Genomic DNA, 14,992 nt, shown 5'->3' on the forward strand with positions numbered 1-14,992 from the left:
TATATATATATCATCTACCCCAAATCTAGTTGATCATCTAAGATATTTTAATGAAAACTTATAGCAACCAGTTTAGTGTCATACAAAATGCTTAAAATATTACAAAACTGCTTATAATAGGACTGAGACCTAAAGTATTCCATAAAACAGCTAAATATGTTTGTATTTTAAAATAAATAAAATAATTAAAAAAATAATTATTTTAAATAAATAAATAAATAAATACTTGAAGCCAAATTGGGGCTATACTTTTCTTTCTACCCGAGTCTAATCCTAGGGCAGGCTGTAAACCTTGTACTAAGGAAGAAAGTGATTTCAGGCTTCAGGATGTGTACCGTGTCTGTTTTTAGCTCTTTCACATCCGTTTGCTCATTTTTATAGGCATCAGTGTGTCATATGGTGTCAGAAAGCAGATAAACAAGCCTGTTTGAGACATAATTAACTCAATATGACCATACTTATACAATACTAAACTACCAGATAACATGTTCAAGAATTAGGGTAAGTAGAAACTGTGATTTTGGGACGAATTGTTTCTTTAAACATTGCTTCCTTTTGAGCTTAGATGAACGGTTATTGATTAAGGATACACATCCTGCACAGAAAGTAGTGGGTTTTTCAGTTGCTCAGTTAGACAGAGAGACTTTAACTTGCTCATTTGTAGTTAAAGTGTCTGATTAAGGCGTTATTGTGCTGCATTTGAAAATAATTTAATTTCATGTAACCCTTGCAATTCCATAATTCTAGTCCTTGGGCATGTCAATGACAGAAGCTACAGTTTGACTTCTAAAGCAATCTTTAGTTACTAAAAGTGATGTGAAACATATAAATAAAACCATGAAATGACTTTTATTTTGTAAACAAGCAATACAGCGAAGAAAGGAGGACATAAACATGCATGAAATCACTTTTGGGTGTATGTATGTATGAACTGTTTTGAAATGAGGTAAATAACCCTTGTTATCTAGAATTTAAGTGCATTCAATTAAGACATCACTTCATTTTTCTAAAATTAGGTATCATGTAAATCTCATAAAAAATAAAAAAGTATTATTTAAGTTTTCATTATTAAGTATTGTGTGCATGTTTACTGTATATACAGTATATGTGTGCATGTATTTCAGCTATGTAGAGGTTCCAGCATTAGAGGCAGCCCCTCCTCTGTTCTCAGTGTGAGCATATAAAGACGATTTGGAGATCTGGACCCTGGAAGAAGCCTGAATCTCCTCAGAGTAAGTGCCACAACCACTCGGATCTCCGCCATGGCAAAGTTCTGACCGATACAGTTCCTGCAACACAGGACATACTGCAGGTCAACTGTGTGTGAATGTGTGTGTGAAGCTCAGTGATTAAAAAGCAGGAATCTCACCTTGGTCCAGCAGAAAAAGGAACGAAAGCATATGGGTTGCGTTGTTTCTGGTTGTCAGGGTCAAATCGCATGGGGTCATACACCTGCAAGAAACAATGTTAATGCTTATTAACTGAACCAGTCTCTGTGAAGGAGGAAGGGCATCTTTAGGTACGTTCGGTCCATCAGTGGAGGCGTGGCTTCTGTATCTGTCGGTCTTAGGGTAAGAGATGTCCTGTCAGTCTCAGTAATGTATCCATGGCCTCATTTTCAGTAAAGGAGCCATGGCTTGAATGTGTACCAATCCCAGTGTGACCTTCGTGAGACCCAGTGAGACCTCTGAATTAACTTGACTGTATGAAATGATAAAAAAAACACAACAGAAGCAAGCAAAATCTGCATATCAAAAAGTTCAATTAATTGCTCACCTCTGGATTAGGCCACACATCTGGATTATGATGGGTGCCATAAACACTGATCAAACAAATAGTTCCTGTGTACAAGAAAACAACAAATCAGGGCGTACTTCATGCAATAAACACTGGGTTTAAATAAAGGCTCAAATTAGATACAAGGACGATAGTATATCTAAAATAAAGCCAACGTTACAAGCACACACAAGAAAATGGGAGTGTTGATAGCGCCCCCTTGTGGTGAATATAGAGATAAACATAACTGAGAAAATTAAGTGTGTGAATAGAGGTGTGTATGACACTCGGTGTTGTCCTAAGCAGTTGTTGAGCATCTGCTAGTAGAACAGCTAGATATCCTAATATAGAGTAAAATATGGCAGCTAGAATTAAAAGGTGACACTGTGTTGCTTTGTCAAATTGTCAAAGATTTGGGAACAATGAAGATCGGGTGAACTGGACCTGTATCCTTCACACTCTTGTTATGAAGGTTATACAGCAAAGCACAAATGAGTGATTAATTACCCTCTGGTACGGTGCGTCCCTCAGGAACATTTATATCCTGAGAGTAGTATCGGGTTAAAGCCAACACGGGTGGATGAAGCCTCAAACTTTCCTTAATGCACATGGTGGTGAAGGTCAGGTTACTGAGGTCTTCCCTAGAGTCAATAAAAATACAAAAATAAACTCTATGGCAAACAAAACATGTTGAACAGAAATAGTCTCAGTATATTGATCATCCATCATCTTGCTGGATAATTCTTTTCTGTCTATATATAGTTTTAGTATCCATTTTTATTTTATTAGGAGTTTTATTCCTATTAAACCATAGCAATTTGCTAATTATTAGCTAATTATCACACTTTCATCCATTCATAGGTACATTTGTGTTGTGGAACGCACATTATGCAGCGTATCTCTTACATTATAACGTCCATAAACTGTTGTTCGCCACTTTCTAAATAATCAGAGCTCAGAATTTAGCAGTGCTGTGGCTGTCTTTTGTGCTTTTCTCACCTTGTTTCACAGTTCTAGTGTTGTTTATTCCTCAGCTTACATATCAGAGTTAAAACAGTACACAAAGAACAGCTAGAAATAAAAGGTGACACTGTGTTGCTTTGTCAATGTTTTGCTTAATAGTGAAGATGGAGTCAACTGGATCTGTATCAAGAGACCCACTGTTGTTATGAAGGTTATAAAGTAACACAGATTGCCCTCTGGTACAGTGCGTTCCCCAGGAACATTTAAAAAACTGGATCAGGTCCATTTCGGAGGTAAATGGGTATCTGTGTAGAACTTTAGAAGAGCAAGTCTCTAAGTGATACTAAGCAATGTTCCTCTAGTTGTCTGCTTTTCTCACCTTATTTCATAGTTCTAGTGTTTATTCCTCAGTGTACATTTGTTTCAGACTCTGATAGCGAGCTTGCTGAAAAAACCTGACAGCCTTGTGTAGAGCAGTAGAGACCAAAATATTGAGTTCAGATCTGCCGATGGATCCCTGAGTGAGTCTCTCGTCTCTAAACTCTACCAGTACTTTTACATTAATAATGGACTATACTGAAGCTACTGAACTGAAAAGGTGCCAGCTAGGGGTCTGTGATGGCTTAGTGGTTAAGGTGCTAGACTACTGATTAGAAGGTTGTGAGTTTGAGTCCCAGGTACCCCAAGGTGCTACTGCTGGGCCCCTGAGCAAGGCCCTTAACTCTCAAATGTTAGTCACTCTGGATAAGGGTGTCAATAAAAATGGTTCCAACTATATTAAAACTGTTAACAGTTTTACCATGTCAAATTTTCCAGTCTACAGTTTATAATGTGAATATAATATGAATAAATGCATATAAAAATTGATGGGTCAATTATTCAAGGCTGATAAAATTCATGATGGTCACAGAGAACTTCAAAGGAATAAATGACGTGCGAACCAGGCGATCTCGTCAGTGTCTCGGCCTGCAAGTAGCTCATTGATCTCAGAACGACAGCGGTCTTGATACTCCTGGTGCATGGCCAGATTATACAGAACCCAGGAGATCGCACTCGCCGTTGTGTCATGACCTGAGAGAGAAAGAGGAGACAAACTTCTTTGAGAACTTCCTTATTGCTTAGTATTGTCACATTTCTGCGCTTAATATAAATCTAAAAGTAGTGATGCAAAGCAGCGCTTGTTACCTGCAAACATGAACGTGTTTGCTTGTGCTTTAATCTCCTCATTGGACAGACCTTCTCCGTTCTCATCCTGCCAGAAAATACCATCAAAATGTCGGCACCTTAGTCTCCTCACAGCTCAAACAGGCCACTTTTATGTAAAAGACTATATCTCGGTTAATGTATTCATTTGTTTTAAAATGACCCGCTCTTTTTTGACTGAAGAAGTAAGGTATCGATATCAATGACTAACATAAAGCATCTCTCAGACTCTTCACCAAAAGCATATCATTTCTATAAGCAGCGCTTTGGTTTAAAATACAATAGAGAAAATAAATGCACAACTGCTTTTTCATTCATTTTAATGAATTTTTTAAGTCATTCTTCATCCTTTGAAGAGAATTTCTTCCCTTTTGGTGCAAAGTAAATGTCACTTTGGCTAAACCTAAGTTTGATTCTATTATTACTTATTATTATCCATTATCTCTCTAGCCTCCTGGTGACCCCGTGCTTTCATTGCCGTGGCCCAGGTTCGATTCCTGGGCAGGTCTGCTAACCCAGCCACTGAAGAGTTAACTCTCAGTGCCAGTCCCAAGCCTGGGTTAAATGGGACGGTTGCATCAGGAAGGGCATCCAGCGTAAAAAAAACCTGTGCCAAATCCAAACATGTGGACCAAATAGTGCGCTGACCCCAAGCCGAGAGCAGCCGAAAGAAGAACAACCTCTCTCTCCTAAGTCACAGGGTTGAAGTAACATCTCTCTTACATAACCTTTCACAATATGGTACTTCCACTTAAAGACCCATTCAAAGCTGAACTTTGAGGCAAAGTTGAGTAAAAGGAAATCACGACCATTGACTGTTGCGGTAAGTCTATAACCGGTAAACTGGTATAATTGGTGTATAATCACAGGGTCGATTATTCCTGACTTTCTGCACGTGATCCATTGTGTTTAGTTCTGCCTGAGTAGCGTGGCAGGCTGGGAGCTTCAGCATGCTCCTTAGAATATTAACTCACGCTTACTGCATGAAGTTCAGTGTAGCTTTCAAGTTCAGTGGGGAAAAAAATATTGTTTTATTATTATTGTAATTCCAAAACTGACAAAAATTTGTGGTTAGTCCTTCTGAATCCTAAGAACGCAGCAAGGCATATTTCAGAAATATACTTCAAATAGAATAAAATCAAATACAGTTTTATTTGTCACATACACACTTGTGCACAGAGACGCCATGAAATGCTTTATCGACTGTCTGTGTCATAAAAATAGAATCAATAGGAATAAAACAAGAGGGAAAGTGGGAATAAAAATAGATTATATATAATACGATTATAGTTTTAATAAATTAATAATACTAAATAAATAAATAAATAAATAAATAATATAGAGAGGTATATATGAACGAAAATATATCTAGGAAAAGGATTTGGTCATGTGGTAGCTTTAGAGAAATACATAAATTCAGGATGTAAATTTTAAATGTAAAAATTTATCAAATTATTTCTTAATATGCAAGCCAGAGGTGATGGGTGCAAAGACAAACTCTAGGACATCCTCATCTGTGTGACACCAGATATGCGATAACTATACCTGTGTGCTATGTCCCTGTGATTTTATAACTATTTATCATTTATTTTATAATGTTACTAATGAAATGAAGCACATCGCTCAACTTTATGTGATGTGACAGGTATTGCTGTGGACAAATGTAAGGAGAATTTAGCTGATAGGATTGTTGTGGTGGATTATATAGATTTATGAAAGGATTTTCTTACATATGGTTAAAAAAGGTGGGTAAAGATATGTAATCTTTTCAAGGTTCAAGGTATTTTAGTAATAACTGAATTAAGCAACTTCTAATTGCGGAATGTGGAGGAAACCTTTAAGCTTCCTGTTGCACTGCAAGTTTCCTCATGACTCTTGATTGCATTATATTGTATCTTATATTTTATTAAATATGAACCTACGCCATGTGTATGTCACATGCCGGTGTGATAAAACCTAAATGTTTCTTTCTAAAGACTTTCTACATCAAAACTCCATTCTCAGTTGATTGACAGCTTATTTATCATCTTTGTCCTATTCCTAGTATAAAAGCGAGGGTTTAGCTCAATATTAGCTGAGACAACACACATCCAAAATCCTGAACACACTGTTTTTCTTGCAATATTATCACCAATCCAGTACACTGTATCTTTATCATCTCTGTGCTTGAACTGGATTCAGCTTTAACTTAGATCAAAGCATCTGCCCAATAATTAAACGTAAATATTTATTTACAATCACTCACTCACCTTTGATAGAAGCAGTAACTCTATAAAATCAACTGCTCTCCTCTTGTTGCCTGTCGTGCTAGTTTGTGTGTTATCTGTCCACCCCTGATGGAGGAACTGGGAACGGCGTTCTTGTACCACACTATCAGTGAAGCTGTGGACGATATTGCAGGCCCGACGGAAACGCCGTCCATCTGCAGAGTGCTTATACAGCCAGTTCCAGTGATGAAGGAGGTAGCGCTGCCTCTTCACCACCAAATCACTCAGCTCATAAATGGCAGAGATGTACTCACTACAATTTCTGTCAGAATTACACATAAAACATGTGTAATCAATGACGTCCGGGTGTCCATCACATACTGTACAGCAGTGTGTGTGTGTGAGTGTGTGTGTTCACTCACTCCTGGCATTGGCTATCATAGCTGAAAGTGCATTTCAGGAGGCTGTCCAGAGTCATCAAGCTCACGTGTTCAAACATATCAAAGTCATTCTTTCCTTCTGCCAGCAGGCGGCGCCATTTCTCCTAAATAGCACAGAAACGCAAGAATTGAACACAAAAACTTCACAGAAATCTGGAGGTAGATTATGATCTCTACGTAACAAGGAAGATGTGTCAGTGATAAAGAATAACTCCCTGAGACTACTTTAGGAAGAGACTTGTGGACTCAAAAGGAAAAGGATATTCTCATACACCGATCAGGCTTGACCACCTAATATTGTGTTGGTCCCCCTTTTGATGCCAAAACAGCCCTGACCTGTTATGGACTCCATTAGATCCCTGAAGGTGTGCTGTTGTATCTAGCACCAAGATGTTAGCAGCAGATCCTTTAAGTTTTGTAAGCTGCGACCTCGAGGATACCTACAGGAACTAAAAGACTTACTGTACTAAAGGACTAAAGGATACTTTTGATAGATACTGACCACTGCAGACCGGGAACACCCCACAAGAGCTGCAGTTTTGGAGATGCTCTGATCCAGTGGTCTAGCCATCACAATTTGACCCTTGTCAAACTCGTTCAAATCCTTACACTTGCCCATTTTTCCTGCTTCTAACACATCAACTTGAGGACAAAATGTTCACTTGCTGCCTAATATATCCCACCCACTAACAGGTGCCATGATGAGGAGATCATCAGTGTTATTCACTTCACCTCTCACTGCTCATAATGTTATGCTTGATCGGTGTATACATATATATACATATGTATATATATATACACTACTCACAAAAAGTTAAGGATATTTGGCTTTTGGGTGAAATTTATGCAAAATGTAAAAAGTTCATGCTACAGTGATATTATATCATGAAAGTAGGGCATTTAAGTAGAAGCATGCAATGGTGATTTCCTCATCTCAAACAATTTATTGAAACAAAAGCCAATGTGGGTATACCACAACAAAAAATGTCAATGTCTCAATAATTTGTCATGTGCCCTTGACCATCAATTACAGCTTGACAACGACGTCTCATGCTGTTCACGTGTCGACTTATTGTCTGCTAAGGCATGGCATTCCACTCTTCTTGAAGGGCAGCCCTCAGGTCATTGAGGTTCTGGGGTGCAGGGTTACGAGCCTCTACACGGCGCCTCAGCAAATGGAGTGGCCTGCACTTTCTCCAGACCTGAATCCCATAGAAAACCTATGGGATTCAGGTCTGGAGAAAGTGCAGGCCACTCCATTTGAGGTACCCCAGCCTCCAGCAGCCGTTCCCTAATGATGCGACCTCGATGAGCTGGAGCATTGTCGTCCATGAAGATGAAATTAGGCCTGTGTTGTTCATCCAGGGGCACAATGACTGGATTAATGATGTTATTCAGGTAGTATTGGCTTGTCACTGTACCATTCACAAGATGTAGGGCAGTTCGGTATTGAGTAGACACACCTGCCCAGACTGTAACACCACCACAACAGTGGCTGATGCATAGTGCTCTCCTTGACGTCTCCAACATCGTTGGCGGCCATCATTTCTGCTCAACGTGAATCGACTTTCATCAGAGAACAGCGCTGAGGCCCCCTGGTCCCTCGTCCAACGCAAATACTCCCTGGCCCATGCAAGACGATGACACCTGCACCTGGTGGTCATTGCAGGTCGTCTAGCATGCAGACCACCATGATGTAAACGGTTTCGAATGGTCTGACGTGACACTTGGGTGCCTCTCACCTCCCTTAAATGTGCCTGGAGTTGAGTGGCATTCATCATCCGGTTCCGCAGGGCACTGTTCACAATGAAGCAGTTATCAACGTGGCATGTGGTCAAAGGACGTCCACTTCTATGCCTTTCTGTGACTCTTCCAGTCTCTCTGTCGCAACCTGCTGATGACACTCTGTGACACTCTAAGCTCAGTGGTCACTTCCCTCTGAGAACATCCTGTTTGAAGCCTCGCAATGGTGAGGTACTGTTGATCAGTTGTTAGGCGTCGTCTTGGTCTCATGATGTCAAAATGTGAACAGCAGGATGAAGAGGACTGTTTAAATACCAATTCTAATTGAACCAGAAAATTTATCGGTCGATTCACGGATCAAACACCAGTTGTGAATTTTGCCGTTAAGCACCTTGTTAGAGAACAGCAAGTTATGCAAAAAGTACTGAAACACTGAACAGTTGGACATGTGCATTCAAAAGTGTAGAGAAGGTCAAATTAAGTTCACCTGTAAAGGTTATAGTGCATTTTAGGTGCATCCTGAAATTTTACCCGAAAGCCGAATATCCTTAACTTTTTGTGAGTAGTGTATATATATATATGTTTTATTACAGTATATAGTTACAGTATATATATAGTTTTAAGTACATTTGTTGAAACTTTTCATTGGAATTTTCATCACACAAAAAAAACAGCTCTTTGTAACGGTATATTTGACCATTAACCAAAGTGACAGAACCACAGACAACATTTCTCTTGTGATTTCCTCTTTCACAATCTGCCGAAAGCTGAATATGTGACTAATTATTCTGTAGAGTCAGAAACATGATACATGCAGACTCACATGCATGGTGTTGGTGGAGCTGTTGAAGATTTGAATGTAGTTTTTCAGTATGTCAAAGTGGAAGGCCGGAGTGAGGAGACGACGCTGACAAGACCACTGTTTTCCATTACTCAGCAGAAGTCCCTGTCCTGTTTTACACACACACACACACATTGGAGTAGTAATGGCCTTACACATACACACAATGCATAGTAACTGTTATGAAGGTTTCTGTGGATCCAATAAGCTGTTATTTCAGGCTGCTGATAGACATTTCATTTAGGCAACAAATGGATAAAAACCTACATAAAATCTGAGAAGCAGGTGAATCTCCTGCACAAATAAGAAACACTCAAACATGCCATATGTGGGGCAGAAAGCTGCAAGAACTGAGAAAGCTGCAAGAACTTTTCTTTTCTGTTATTTTCAGCAATTTTCTTGCTTTTTGGCGTCTGCCTGCAAAGACCACATAAGGAAAAGGGAAGTCCGTTTTAAAAATGTAAAAGCAGTCAGTCTGCACAACACCTCACTAGCGAAGTGTGACTTCCTCATGGTTTGGTCATGCTTTATGAAAAGTTACAGTATGTGCTGCAATGAAATGGACACAAGCCTAATCAAGTCAGTTTGTAATCAGATTATATTGTATTGTACTGTCTTTTGTCTTGCACTGTTTGCACACATGCAGCTTATGTAGTTCTGTGTATTGTACTTAGTTCAGTGTTGTTCTCATGCAGCGTGGTCCTGGAGGAATGTTGTTTCATTTTGCACCAGCTGTGTATGGTTGAAATGGCCATAAAAGCTTGATTGGACTTGACTAGTATACGGTATACACAGTATATAAAGGAGAAAATGTCACATTTTGATCACGTGAGGGTTTTCACAGGTCACCTTAGATATTAGCTTTGTTTGGTGTTGACATAGCATTAATTTTTGTTAGATCTTTACCTTAATTTAATTAAAACAAACAAACAGACAAAAAAAAAACCAAAAAAAACTGTGCAGCGGTCCTGGTTAATTTCTTTTAAAACAGTAAACCCAATTTATTTTTCAGTATTAAATTACAGCATGCGAAACAATTGACCGCTTGTTTGGTCAGACAAATCACAACTTGATTTCAAATAACGCTGATTCATACCGAGAGTTTGAAAACTGATCTTGATATATACCGTATCGAGGACTTGAGATCTCGTACCAATCTTTCTTTCTTTCCCTCCCGAACAGATCACATGAATACCTCTTCTGTAAATGGGTCATGAAATGATGCTAATAATAGAAGCAAGTTGATGCGTTCAGACAAATGACCGTCTGACCGGAGGAATGAGAAGGGTCCCTTTATGGTAATTCTGTCAATACTGTAACCTAGTTGATGTTATTAGTTAACTTAACTAGTTAATTTCAGGGACCAAAAAACACATAGCAGAATGTTACAACGTGTGTGTGTGTGTGTGTGTGTGTGTGGGTGTGTGTGTGATATTACTTACCAAGCCATGGTCTCATAAACCCATAGAACAGCTCGTCTTTAACTGTAATGGAAGCTGGTAAGAAAAATATCAACATATAAAAATAAATAAATAAAGAATAATTTTACTCAGGGTCATTTAGGTGGATCTGTACATGTGAACGATGATTGGTTTGAACAATTAAAGTTATAATGCTAGCAATTCACACATGCTACTGGTTATAGTCCAATAAAACATTTACCAGAGGCAAAAAGCAATGGCTTGATGTAGTCAGGATGAAAACAGCGCACAAGGTTATAAAAGGGACCGAGAAACCAGGCACAGGAGTGACGGTAGGTCCTTATCAGCTCATCCAGCTCCTGAAGACCCACTTCATCAGACCGAATCTGAGAGAGAGAGCACAACAAAGAGAAATAAGCAATACGGGTTAAATACATCCATAAACAATATTGGATCTCCAGAAATAATCTTGATACATCTGCATCATTTGCATATGTGATCAGTAGCATCAGGCTTCTTTCATTAATGAATGATAATACATAAAGGAATGCATGCATAAGAATGAAGATACTCAAAGCATGAGAGAAACAGTACTACAGTATAACATTCACATCTTCTATGTTATTATAATAAGCTATAATTACAAAAACCTGCTATTAAAGAAAGCTGCTCGCTATTAACAGCATAGCCACTTGTCTGTTTTAGGATAGCAGCCAAGAATGGAAGAAGAAGCCTTTTATTATCGCCACACACATTACAGCACAGTGGAATTGTTTTCTTCATGTATCCCAGATAAGGAGGTCAGAGCTCAGGGGACAGCTATGATACAGCACCCTTGGAGCAGAGAGGGTTAAGGGCCTTGCTTAATTGCCCAGCAGTGGCAGCTTGGTGGTGCTGGGGCTTGAACCCCAACAACCCAAAGCCTCAACCATTTGGGCTGCCACTGCTCATAACTCGGAATATGACACGGGACATGACATGGTATAGGCCATTTTCAGAGATAAACAAATTAAATTCAGGAAATCCTCTGACTCCTCTGTCACTCTAATCAATCAACTGCAAATATATGCATTTGAAAACAGATTTTCTTTTTCACTCTGTTGGGTTCAGGATCATTTATGGAGAGAAAGAGGCAAAGAGCCAGTCCTAAATCCCAACATGTGATGATTGTGGCTGTTTCCACTGGCAGGGTTTGCTAAGAATTCTTAATCTAGCTAGTTACCCGGCAAGCAAACTCGCTGCTAGGCCACCATCAGCTATTTTGCTGTGCCAATGTTGGAAGTTTATACACAGACCTACTGATGCTAACAGATTTTAAACTTGCTTTTCCAACATTGTTGGTTCATGAAAAGTGCCCTTTTGCTATCACTAGCCCCATTCTGGTACAATTCCTAATCCCCATCCGGGGTCATCAAACCCTTACAATAGACATTCTTAGTCATCTGATGCTACCTGGGTAGGTTATACAGGTTATGTTCAGCTAGTTGTTTTGCCTGTATATGTGTAGCTCAATTGTATTTACTACTCCATTCAATACCTTTCAGATTGATAGAAGATAGACAGCTGATATTCTTGCTAACTGTTCATGTTCTATTACAACAAATGACACCCCTCTGTGTTATACTTAAAACCTTCTTTATATAGCCATGTATTCATGTTTTACCAAAGTACAACAATGATAAACCTTCATTTGAACACTAGCCAGCTTGTTTCCTAGCAAGCTAACACAAGCTACATGTAGCTTTGTAAGCAACACAGGGGACCATTTGAGACAGAGAAATAACATTCATGACTTTGAAAGGAACAGCTAAACTGTTAAAAAAATTTTTTTTTTGTATTCTGGCTGCCAAAAGTGTTGAGAAATCGATGTGTGTAAATGTCCTTATCATTTGAATCTGATAAAGATCTTCTGTGCAAGAACGTTTTCTGTGAGGAACTCAACGATACCGTCAACAGGATGCAGCCAGTGTGGGTTTGATCTTTTGCATCCTGTCAGTCTTTCTCTGGAAAGCTCCCAATGAACTGACTGTATGTACAGGGCAGTATACAAATCCTTCCTTTTGGTTTGCAGCCTGCTTTAAATGTTTTTCCCTGGAGAGTCAAATCAATCAACAGCCACAGTAATGTCTTTCTGTTCCAAAGTGAACGGTTTTCATATCATTTATCTTTCATCTGCTGTCCTATTACACTTATTCTCAGTGTAAGTGTGTGAGTAAGTGTGTGTGTGTGTGTGTGTGTGTGTGTAATTCCAGTCTTCCTGTCTACTATTATTTCTCAATTCTCTTCTGCACTCATATTTCATAATAGAGCATCATGACATTCACAAAATCGAATCTCAATGCAAAACCCTGATGTTAAATACTAAAATAGTGAATTTGAACCACAAGTGTACGATTCAGAATTTCAACCCGAACTTGAATTTGTGGTAAAACATACAAACATACATGTAATATTGTGTGATTGTCTGAAGTCTGAAATTCAAAGTGAAGTATTTGTATCATCATAATTCTTAATTCAGCATTCAGACCCTCTATTAATACACAGTTTCAGCGTTCATTTCAAAATAATGGTGTGAATAATGGTGTGAATCAAATTTAAAATAATAACATGTCCAGATTTAAAAAATTCTAATGACATAATTTTTAACTATTCAGCCCTTAATCAGACCTACTTATCTGTCATCCTTTTCTTTTCTTCTCTTTCTTCGTTTTTCTATTTTATTGTCCATTTCATTCATAACATTCTCTCTCTCTCTCTCTCCCTTTATATTAGACAGACAGACAGACAGATAGAGAGATAGACAGACAGACAGACAGACAGGTAGGTAGGTAGATAGACAGATAGACTGACAGACAGACAGACAGACAGACAAACAGACAGATCAGCTAGATAGATAGATAGATAGATAGATAGATAGATAGATAGATAGATAGATAGATAGATCCCATGAGTGATATCAAATCACTTTGTATTTTTTACTTCTGCTTTTATTTCTTTCTACTGTCTCCTTTTTCTCGTGCATGCTGTAGAAAGTCACTCACGATTCCCATGTGTCCCATGAACCAGTTGCGCTGTGGCGGACAGCTGAAGCAGGAGAGGCGCGTGCGTTTCGACAGCACCTGCGCGAGGCGCGTGAGGAAGACCACCACGAGCGTGAGCGCGCACACGACGAGCGCACCGGACAGGATCCTTAGAGCTTCAGACAACACCGCAGCCATCCTGAGATACAGCAGACAACACTGTGCATCAGTGCACACACACACACACACACACACACACTATACGCATTGCTAAGCGACAATACCGCGCTCACACACTCTTTGGGTAACTTGAATAACGAGATCCCTTAACGTACCCGAAAAAGTCGTGGCAAAATGACACCTAATGCTCTTTGTTAAAATGATATATTTGATTTGTTGCTCACAAAAATGCCGACCTTACCTACCTTCAGATGTTTGCATGCATGTCCTTGGAGTTTGCAAAAATTGTTGCACCAACGCGTTTTGTAATCTGTGTTTTCATCGGAGATAATTTACAAAGCAACTTCCTGGACAGACACACACACACGCACGCTGGCACACACACACACACACACACACATACACGCAAACACTGCCCTATAGCTACTCCTCCATAAAGGTATCAACAGGTTTGGCTTTGACAGTAGATTAGCAGGTTTCCTGAAACCTTTTGTGACTGCTCAGAAACTAGGTAAAAGATCAATTCATTATTTCATAAGCCATTCCCTATTCAGAGCCTGTGTGTAGTTCTACCTCAAGGCTGACAATCTCTATACAAAAATCCTTTCACTTAGTGTGAGTGTGACCTTTAAACTCTATTGACGTGGTTGTGTGTTTTGGTGGCGCAGTGAGCAGCAAGGCCGTTTTGCAACATCGTCTTGAGTTTGAGCCTCCAGTTCCAGGTAACTGGCTGTGTGGGGTTGCACATCGCATTGAGCAATTGTGTTAACTACACAAACTGAGGAAGCAGTTGTGTTAACTGTATAAAACAGATGAAGCAAACTGAATACAAAACTGTGTTTATGGAAATCAGTTAATTCTGTGATGAGAGGGATGATGTACACGACTGATCTGTGTAAATTCAGTGGATTTTTTGTTCTCCCTTTGGTCTGTGTTTTGTGCACTAATAAAGAGTTCAATTCATTTACTTCATTGAAATTTGGACACCATGTAAATGAAGTGATTTGCATTTTTATACACTGCAAATATATGTAATAACAATGTATACTGTGTAGTTATTTAACATTACATTTTTACCATTTAGCAGACACCCTTATACAGAGCATCTTACATTTTTTTATCTCATTTTATACAACTGAGGGATAAGGGCCTCGATTAAGGGCCCAGCAGTGGCAGATTGGTGGACCTGGGATTCAAA

General features: G+C 39.1%; 1 protein-coding gene across 2 annotated transcripts; it reads right to left on the minus strand.

Annotated features, from left to right (window-relative positions):
- Positions 1-838: 838 nt before the first annotated feature.
- LOC131364056 (cytochrome P450 4F3) lies at positions 839-14,196 on the minus strand. Of its 2 annotated transcripts, none has more exons than XM_058407121.1 (13): positions 14,040-14,196; positions 13,636-13,813; positions 10,836-10,980; positions 10,616-10,669; positions 9,156-9,283; positions 6,572-6,693; positions 6,192-6,471; positions 3,925-3,991; positions 3,681-3,810; positions 2,284-2,417; positions 1,777-1,841; positions 1,370-1,452; positions 839-1,289 (listed from the first exon to the last, which is right to left on the minus strand). In XM_058407121.1, exons 2-13 carry the CDS (start codon positions 13,810-13,812, stop codon positions 1,121-1,123), a joined length of 1,554 nt encoding a protein of 517 aa, XP_058263104.1. In that variant the 5' UTR covers position 13,813; positions 14,040-14,196; the 3' UTR covers positions 839-1,120. The 2 variants fall into 2 exon arrangements, with proteins under 2 accessions (XP_058263104.1, XP_058263103.1); XM_058407120.1 differs by having other exon boundaries at positions 14,036-14,191.
- Positions 14,197-14,992: the final 796 nt, after the last annotated feature.

Source organism: Hemibagrus wyckioides, linkage group LG13, assembly GCF_019097595.1.
Source record: "Hemibagrus wyckioides isolate EC202008001 linkage group LG13, SWU_Hwy_1.0, whole genome shotgun sequence".
NCBI classification, from domain to species: domain Eukaryota; kingdom Metazoa; phylum Chordata; class Actinopteri; order Siluriformes; family Bagridae; genus Hemibagrus; species Hemibagrus wyckioides.

What these genes read in the sequence shown, in the direction of transcription:
- LOC131364056 (XM_058407120.1), bottom strand. Translation starts at nt 14,055, where the DNA reads ATGCAAACATCTGAAGGTAG. An exon ending in GCCATTGCTTTTTGCCTCTG is followed by an intron (nt 10,670 to 10,835) that starts GTAAATGTTTTA and finishes TTTTCTTACCAG; the next exon opens with CTTCCATTACAGTTAAAGAC. An exon ending in GCTCCACCAACACCATGCAT is followed by an intron (nt 6,694 to 9,155) that starts GTGAGTCTGCAT and finishes TGTGCTATTTAG; the next exon opens with GAGAAATGGCGCCGCCTGCT.